Below are 10000 nucleotides of genomic sequence, written 5' to 3'. Positions count from 1 at the left end.
CAATTTGTTGTTTTTACGCAACGTTTTCTATCGAATACTATGACATACCAAACTGTTTACAGTTCATTTATACATTTGATAACTTTTAGTGTCATTTTTATCATTTTATATTTCGTATTATCGATTTTTATGACTGTATACCTGTATCTGTAATGTATACAAAATAGTTTACTTTACAGTTCATTTATAAATGTTATACTTGACTTTGTAGTGTCGTTTTTATCATTTTATATTACATATTATTGATTTTTAAGACTGGATAACTGTACCTGTAATGTATTTAAAACTGTTCTCTGTTCAGTTCATTTATACATTTTATACTTAACCTTTTAGTGTCGTTTTTATCATTTTATATTTCATATTATCGATTTATATGTTATATTTAGGTGCACTTTCAATGAATGAAAAAAGTTCTCCAAATACAGGTAACATCCGAGTTATGACCGGGTTCCGTTCCAGCAAAACGGTCATAAATGAAACGTTTGTAAGTCAAAATCCATTCAAAATGGCCGACGTGACGTTTACGCCACAGAATAGCATACGATGTCAATCTGTTGTTTTTATGCAAAGTTTTCTATCGAATACTCTGATATACCAAACTGTTTACAGTTCATTTATACATTTGATAACTTTTAGTGTCATTTTTATCATTTTATATTTCATATTGTCGATTTTTATGACTGTATAACAGTACCTGTAATGTATACAAAACATTTTACTCCACAGTTCATTTATTAATGTTATACTTAACTTTGAGTGTCGTTTTAATCATTTTATATTTCATATTATCGAATTTTATTACTGTATAACTGTATCTGCTAATGGCCAGAAGAGGTCGCCTGAAACACACGCTCAAAAATTAGGTGGACGCCAAAGAAAAAAAAGCAGTGTACAGGACTACAGGATATGTTGCCGAGACTGTATCTGCACTGTATAACTACTGTATTGAGTGTCATCACGCAGTAGATTGCTGTGCGACTGTGTGACATGCTGGCTGGCCAAAATTGTAGTATGCGTTGCCGGTTGCTTGCGTGTCGCGGTGCCAGGCATAGAATAAAAAAAAAAAAGGGTCTGGCCGTCGTGGTCGCAAGTATGGGTGGTCGTAACTCGCACTGGTCGTAACTCGGATGTTACCTGTATATATTTTTGCTTCAATGTTGCTAAATTTCTGGGTTATGTATGTGTGTGTGAAAACTCACATGCATGGCCAGTATGCTGCGCGGGATGAGCTCTCGGTACTGACGGATGGTAAAGTGCCAAGTCTTGATCCTCATCAAGTCGTCGAAAGCGAACTCCACCATCAGGCGACCTTCCGTGCAAACCTGCGGCCAGATTGACATTTGGTTAGATTCATTTGGAAAAATGCAAAAATATTGTTTTTATTTGTTGTTGTTTTAATAATACTAAATTTCATTTCTAAGCGCCTTTCAAAACTTTCAAAGACACTTTACAGCCACAGGATAGGTTTTTCTGTGGGTGAGTAGCGGCAGCCACACGGGCCAGCATTCACTCAACCCGGAATAATTCAAAAAAGTAGAAAGCTAGCGAGCTAATAAATAGCCAATACATCGCTAATAGCCAGCCAGAGAGATCGCCATCTAGCTAATAGATAGCAAATAGCCAGCTAGCTAACAGATAGCGAGCCAGCAAGATTGCTAGCGAGCTAATAGAAAGCGAATAGCCAGCCAGCTAGCTATTTCATAGCTAGCTATTCACTATCTAGCTTTGTAGAACAATAGCTAGCTAATAGAATGATAGATAGCTAGCTAATAGATCGCTAGCTAACTAGATAGCTAATATGTTTCCTGACTCAAATAGCTAGTTAGCTAGCTATATTGTATTGCTAATAACTAGCTAGATAGCTAAAGGATAGCAAATAAATAGCGACTAGACAGCCAGAACCCCAACAGCTAGCCAGCTGGAAAGTTTACTGCCAGTCAGCTAGACCGCTATTATCTTGCTAGCTAATGAATAGCAAATAAGTAGCGAATAGATACCCAGGTCGCCAACAGCCAGCCAGATAGACAGCTAATAGGTGGCCAGCTAGCTAATGGATCACTAATAAATAGCTAATCGATAGTCAGATAGCCAACAGCTAGCCAGCTAACAGCCAGCTAGTAGACGGCGAATAGCTAGCCAGCTAGCTAATTGTTAGCTCATAAATATCTAATAGATAGCTGTGTGGGTTTTCTCCGGGTCCTCCGGTTTCCTCCCACACTCCAAAAACATGTATGGCAGGCAGATTGACCACTCCAAATTGTCCCTAGGTGTGAGAGTGACTGTTGTACGTCTTTTTGTGTCCTGCGATTGGCTGGCAACCAATTCAGGGTGTCCCCCGCCTCGTGCCCGAAGACAGCTGAGATAGGCTGAACCAGTTGCCAACCAAGCAAAGTGTCGATGGTTATGTAGAACTTGGAATTGAAGCGGATTTACGTGAGACAATCTCTTTTTGTCAATGGATGCTCCGGCTTCCTGTTTGCTTTCAATATTTAGCTTGTAGCAGGTGTGCGCATTCCACCATGATCGATGAGAAGGTTTCTTCAGCCGTCATCTGTACAAAAGTGAAGGTTTCGGACGTTTCGCCTCCTATCCAAGAGGCTTCGTCAGCGACCTGGTGACGCCGGACACAGCTATGATAGGTCCCTACTCTCAGGTTGGGGGGGGCGCGGGACCCCCCCCTGTGGCCCCACTGATTGTTCCTACATTCCTGACTAACGATTGGCCTATTACCCCGGTATCACCTCATCAGCGGCCTTGTATCACGACTCTTTCTAACATTAGAATTTCTAACTTTTCCTGTGACTGTAAAGTGACCTTGAGAGTTTTGAAAGGCGCTTAGAAATGAAATGTATTATTATTATTATTATTATTATTATTATTATTATTATTATTATTATTATTATTATTATTATTATTATTGTTTTCATTGTTTTTTTTGTTGTTGCAAGTTTGTATGCAAATGTATTATTATTATTATTATTATTATTATTATTATTATTATTATTATTATTATGTATCTATTAGCTAGCAAATAGCTTTCCATCTATTTGAGTTACTTCCAGGTTGAGTGAACGCTGGCACGTGTGGCTGCCGCTGCTCACCTGCAGAAAAACTTATCCTGTGACTGTAAGGTGACCTTGAGAGTTTTTAAAGGTGCTTAGAAATCAAATGTATTATTATTATTATTATTATTATTATTATTATTATTATTATTATTATTATTATTATTATTATGTATCTATTAGCTAGCAAATATCTTTCCATCTATTCCAATAGCTTTCTATCTATTTCCATCTATTTATTTTCATTCTTTTTTTTTTTGTTGGTGTTGCAAGTTTTGACCAATTATTTGTTTCGCGCATGTGTGAGGCGTGTCGGCACAGGTTGGGGGGTCCGCATGGGGAGCAATCGGGTGGTCCGCATCCTTCTTGTTGATCCTCAGGAGAGCATCTGCGTTGGGGGGTGGGGGGGCATTGATTAGAGTGAGTGTGTCTGCTGGGATTACATTTTGGCCGTTGCCATGCCGACTAATCAGCTGATTTTTTTTTCTTCTCTCTCTCTCCTTCTTCTCCACTGTTGTCAAGGCAACGTGGCACTGGGAGAAGCGAGCAAGCACCCCGGTGAGTGCTGGCTTCAGCTAAAGGGGGCTAGAAACATTTTTGCTTCCTTCATCTTGTATCTCTGTATTCTCTCTCTCTCTCTCTCTCTCTCTCTCTCTCTCTCTCTCTCTCTCTCTCTCTCTCTCTCTCTCTCTCTCTCTCTCTCTCTCTCTCTCTCTCTCTCTCTCTCTCTCTCTCTCTCTCTCTCTCTCGCTCATCCCCTTCTCGTGCCTAATTGGCAACTCTGCCTGACTTGAACTTCTTTCGTCTCGGGCGTTTAAGACAGCCTACACTGGATGATACACTTTTGTCTTCATTTTTTTTTTTTTTACAGGAAAGCAAGGCTGCCCCCGAGGACCCCCCACCCATGCAGAAAGCCAAATTAAAAGCATTTTAACTCATTCACTGCCAGGCGATGTGCAAAAATGTGTCCACCCCAGTGCCAGGGTTTTTGTCATTGTCACTTGAATTCCAGGACCCACAGAATATAGAGTTTTAGGGCTACATCAAAATTCAATGCAGTGTAAGAAACCTTAGACTCTCTTCTTTCGCCAGAAAATAAGAGTTAATTCCGAAATGATATGGGTCTGAGGTTATATGAGCTTAAAATGAGGGCGGCTGTCCAAAATACAATACATATTGTTTGATATAGTGCTTTCACAACAGCTGAAGCTGGAACAAATTTCTAACATGAAAAAAGGGAAATGATGCCTCCTTATGGAAAAGAAAAAACATTGCCAGAGGCCATAGCCAGCGCTTCATCGGCACCCAAGCGTGAAAAAAAAAACGACAAACCGAACAAATTCGGGAATGGCGCGGCGCTCTTTGTCATTACAGTGGGACCTTGGCTTACGAACTTAATTGGTTCCCAGACAGAGTGTGTAAGGCGAAAAGTGTGTATCCCAAAAAATAATTTCTCATAGGAAACCATTAAAATGAGAATCAAGTCATCAAACATAATTTTCTACTTTCTAATTTTCTAAGCATTAAAACTACACAAAATATACCTTATTTTATGTATAATAAATGTGATATAGTATTATGATTAAAGAAATAAACTGTTCTTGACAATAAAGTCATTTTATTTACCTTTGTGATGGTCGTTAATGGCTTGATGGAATGGAGTGTCCGTTTTCCTCAGCATTAAACACTTGATGAGCAACATAGGCTTCTTTCACCATCTTGAGGAATAGTCCCTTGTAGGTGATTTCTCTGTGATAATTGTATCTAGTTCATCAATTGTGATTTGTTTAGCTGGGTTAATAGCTTTTTTCATCAAGTGTACAGATGACTTGTGCGGGTTATTTGTGGAGCCTGATTGATGGGATATTTAACCTTCCAGTCTACACGCTTTTGAACTATCAAAGTTGAAATGAATCCAAATTTCACTGTATCCATTTTCTCACCATTTTACTTGTTTTTTCCCTTTTCTTTTTTTGTTTTGTTTCAAGCTCTGTCCTCTCCCTATTGTGTATGTGTGTTTTCGCTCTCTCTTTCTTTTCTGCCTGTCTCTTTAATGTTGGAACACCCCCCCCCCCCCCCCACACACACACACACACTGCTGGGTTCTTGACCAATCACGTGGCTTTAACCGAAGACGCCATTTTGTTTTTGGGAGAATGGCCTCTTTCTCTCTCTGTCTGTAACCCCATCCCCCACAGCTGCGTTCTTGACCAATCACGTGGGTTTCACCGACGACTGGGGGCGGGGAATAGAGGACAAAAAATGAGTCTGCTGCCATTTCCTTGTTTGGAGAACAGGCTCATTCACGAACGACACATCACTCATTGTAGCAGCTCCGTTTGTATCCCGAAAAATAATTCGTATGGCAAGGTAAAATGTTCATAAATGTAACGTTCTTAAACCGAAAAGTTCGTAAGGCAAGGGGTTCGTAAACCGAGGACCCACTGTATTTCCAATTCCCAAAATAAATGTGTGAATGGCAGTGAATGAGTTCATGTCAATGCCATTCGTCCATTATTGTCTGCACCAAAAAAATATGTACCTTTTTGACAATGTACACTTTATCATAAAAAAGCACAGCAATAATAAAAAATATTTATATATCTGATCTGGATGAATTAAAACATTTAAAATCCAAGTTCGATGAAGTGGGCTTCTGTCTTGGTCACCAGTTGAAAATTTCATCATGTAACAAGAGAAGTATGTGTGTGTGTGTGTGTGTGTGTGTGTGTGTGTGTGTGTGTGTGTGTGTGTGTGTGTGTGTGTGTGTGTGTGTGTGTGTGTGTGTGTGGATGTGTGTATGTATGTATGTATGTATGTATGTATGTATGTATGTATGTATGTATGTATGTATGTATGTATGTATGTATGTATGTATGTATGTATGTATGTATGTATGTATGTATGTATGTATGTGTGTGTGTGTGTGTGTGTGTGTGTGTATATGTATGTATGTATGTATGTATGTATGTATGTATGTATGTATGTATGTATGTATGTATGTATGTATGTATGTATGTATGTATGTATGTATGTATGTATGTATGTATGTATGTATGCATGTATGTATGTATGTATGTATGTATGTATGTATGTATGCGTGTATGTGTGTGTGCATGTTTATGTGTATGTATGTATGTATTCATTCATTCATTCACTCATTCATTCATAATGTAACTGTATCGGAATTCGATCCGATTAGATTAGATTAGATTAGATTAGCCTTTATCCGTGTCCTCTTCTTTGTCATGTCTTTTTCAATAATGATACTAGTGCAGCGTGTTCTACCGGAGACAAATTCCTTGTACGTTTTACACACTTGGCCAATAAAGATTATTCTGATTCGTATATAGCCCTGAGGGCAACTGTATCATGTGACTGTGACTGTAGTGACCTTGAGAGTTTTTAAAGGTGCTTATAAATGAAATGTATTATTATTATTATTACTGTATCTATTAGCTAGCTGGCTAGCTGTCTATCTATTGGCTATCTATTAGTTATCTAACTAGCTACCTAGCTATCTATTAGTTATCTATTAGCTAGCTATCTAGCTTGATTTCATTCAAGGGCAGTGGTCTTGAATGAAATATTTTTATAAAAAAATCCAGCATGCATCAGATTACACGCTGAAATATTTTCTGGACAATGCTTCCAAATCAATTGATCTTACTATCAATCGCCATTGAAAATTTGAGGGAGAATACCCCAAATTAAAAAGTGCTCCATTGAACAGTCGAAGACGGCCCTCACAACACCACCACCCCCTCTATTGATTTGAGACAAAAGAGGTGATAAATCTTACGCATGGAGAACGAGGGCATCTCCGATTTTAAGGAGGACCAAAGGACAAGACGGCAACACTCAATCAATTAGCGACACACCAGCCCGCCGTCGTTAAATCAATTTGGACGATGGCGGCGAATATTAATGACAGGATACAAGATGACGGAAATGCATCCCAATGGCACTGATGTCACCTATTGTGATCATGGATCATGTTGATCACTTTATTTGGAATGTGCAAATTAGGCTACGCTAATCGATGAGAAAGTATTACACAATGATATATTTCAAAGTGAAAAGTCAATACATACAGTAAAGTCTCGTTATATCGATATTCAAGGGAGTCCGAAAAAATATCGATATAACGGGGACTATCGATATATCCAACCCTGTTTGCATGTAATTTTCTCTGTGCGTGCATAGAAATAGTATCGATATAACCGGGACTATCGATATATCCGATATCGACATAACGAGACTTTACTGTATTGTGATGTCACGAGAGGCTGGGTCCTGGAGGGGAAATACATTCCATTAAGATGGCTTCACCCAGAGAGCATTTTTTGGCCCCATCTGGTGGAAGGCAGCAATCCAAACCCCACACCTGTGGCTGATCGTGGCTTGATTGGCATGCATGACTTTTAAGGCCAGAGAGCCTCTGAGTGTGCGGCCGGGGAGACAAGCTCCATGGTTGTGCTCTGTGGAGAAACACCGAGAAACTGATTGCTGCATGGAACTCGTCGCCAGTTGGGACCATAGAACACTGGATTTGGACCCTTGCTAAAGGTGGCGAAGCTACCTAGGTAGGACGTCAAGAGTGGTGAGGCCTAGAAAAAACATGGGAGAGAACCCCATATTCAGTTTCACCTCAAAAGAGACTTTGTTATACTTTGAGAATAGGAAGGGACACTATTCTTGCCTTTTTTAGCTTGTGAATTCCCCCTGAAACCCTTTATTAAAATATTTGTTTGCATTCAAACCTGTCGCCGATTGCACTCCTTGTCCTGCCCCGCTATGAGCTATCCTCTTAGGACATTACAATATAAGCAGACATGTTTTCTTTCACTTCAAGCTTTTTGCAAAATATTGAATTGTATGACAGTGCTTCAGCTGTTAAAGCGCTATCTAAACCAATATGTATCTATTTTATTGTATTTTGGACAGCCGCCCTCATTTCAACTCAGATAACTCCAGACCCATATGACTTAGGAATTAACTCTTTTTGTCCGATGAAAGAAGAGAGTCTGAGTTTTCTAACTTTGCATTGAATGTTTATGTAGTCCTAAAGCTCAAAAAAGTAAAAAAGTGAATACAGACATTTTTTTAAGGAATTTCCGTTTGACAGAATTACTTATGAAAGAAGACTTGTGACAGCCAAGCTAGCTAGCAAGCGAGCTACCTAACGATCTCTTTTCTATCTATCAGACTTCTATTAGCTGTCTAGCTGGCTTGCTAGCTATCTAGCTGGCTAGGTAGGTAGCTATCTATTAATATATTTATATTTATATTATATTTATATTTGACAATAAAGTTGACTTTGACTTTATTAGCGACTGTATCCTGTGACTGTAAAGTGACCTTGAGAGTTTTGAAAGGTGCTTATAAATGAAATGTATTATTATTATTATTATTATTATTACTGTATCTATTAGCTAGCTAGCTTTCTATCTATTGGCTATCTATTAGTTATCCAACTAGCTAGCTGTTGGATTGGATTGGATTGGATTTGCCTTTATTAGTCTCACAGTGGAGAAATTTACATTTCACAGCAGCAAAGTGATGAAAGGAATGAAAGTAGAAAAACAAAATACATGAGCTGCTGGAAAGGCATTTCCATTGTATTGGTTATCTATTAGCTAGCTATCTAGCTAGCTTTCTATCTATTTGAGTTACTTCCGGGTAGTGTGAACGCTGGTGCGTGTAGCTGCCGCTACTCACCCACAAAAATGCTTATTCTGTGACTGGAAAGTGACCTTGAGAGTTTTGAAGGCGCTTAGAAACGAAATGGATTATTATAATATCATATATGAATAGTTAAGTCTTCTAAATACAGTGATACCCTGATGGAGAATAATAATTTATCATGTTTAAAAGTGCCGTGCTTTGCTGACCAACTAAACAATGGGCCCACAGTCAAAGCGCAGATGGCCACAGTAAATCTGAGTGAAACAGACACGGCAAGGTGAACTGTCGTCTCCATCTAGATTCTAGAAGGTCTGGCCTTGCACAGAATTTAGGGCTTGAGATACTCTTTTTTTCACTAAAGTTATTTACGGCTTCAACATCCTGCACAAGCGCAAGATTACTAACTTATCAGTTCATGTAAAAGACACTCATTAAAATGTCTATGTTTTACTGCTTGCAGCTGTTGGTGCTCAGAACGCCCAGAGGCGTGGCATTATAATCAAGAAAACTATGTTTTACTAATATATCACTGTAATTTACATATACTCTCAATAAATAGCTTGGCAGAGAGGCGCAGAATTCAGACGTATGTCATCTGATGACTGCGTCTCCTGCCGGCAGTAGGGACAATCTTTCTGGTTCAGAGTCTCTGTCCACGGTGTCTGACTGTCATATCTCTGACATACCTCGGCTTACGAATGCTTTAGCTAACGAACGTTTCACCTTACGAACGTAAAATTTGCGAGAAAATAATCTTGGCATACGTACTATTTTTCGAGAAACACACGGAGCGCCACAATGAGTGATGTGTCGCCAACGAGCCTGGAGCCTTGGAGCTCCTAACAAGTAGCTGGAAATGGCAGCCAACTTTTTTTTCCTCTATTCCCCGCCCCCAGTCTTCGGTTAAAGCCGCACGTGATTCGTCAAGATCCATGGTAGAGGAAGTAGGGGACACATGCAGCAGGACACACGCAGCAGTGAGGAGAAGAGTGCTCACAGTGTGCTATATATATTATACAGTGGTACCTCGGTTCTCGAACATAATTAGTTCCAAGGACCCTGTTCGAAAAGCGATTTTTTTCGAACGCCGAAACCACCTCTTTGCTCCTGTCACTTGCGAGTTGACGGCGGGGGGGGGGAATCGGCAGGGAGGCGGGGCTGCCTCTCCCGGCCGCCCTCCACCTACTGTCAATTCTCTAATCACGGACACAGGGCATTTATACGGTTCGCGATCACCTCACCAATGCCAG

At 39.6% G+C, this 10000-nt stretch overlaps 1 protein-coding gene across 4 annotated transcripts in view; it reads right to left on the bottom strand.

Moving 5' to 3' along the window:
- The window catches only part of ldb2a (LIM domain binding 2a), a 121148-nt gene that overhangs the window by 35317 nt on the left and 75831 nt on the right, over nt 1-10000 (bottom strand). For all 4 annotated transcript variants that reach the window (XM_088991033.1, XM_088991032.1, XM_088991030.1 and 1 more), the window contains exon 4: nt 1200-1322. In XM_088991033.1, coding sequence (XP_088847159.1) covers nt 1200-1322 — 123 coding nt within the window. The remainder of the gene's footprint in view (nt 1-1199; nt 1323-10000) is intronic.

The sequence above is a fragment of the Hippocampus bargibanti genome, linkage group LG02, assembly GCF_051943395.1.
Source record: "Hippocampus bargibanti isolate YZ-2025 linkage group LG02, ASM5194339v1, whole genome shotgun sequence".
NCBI classification, from domain to species: domain Eukaryota; kingdom Metazoa; phylum Chordata; class Actinopteri; order Syngnathiformes; family Syngnathidae; genus Hippocampus; species Hippocampus bargibanti.
This window is presented reverse-complemented; position numbering and strand designations above follow the sequence as displayed.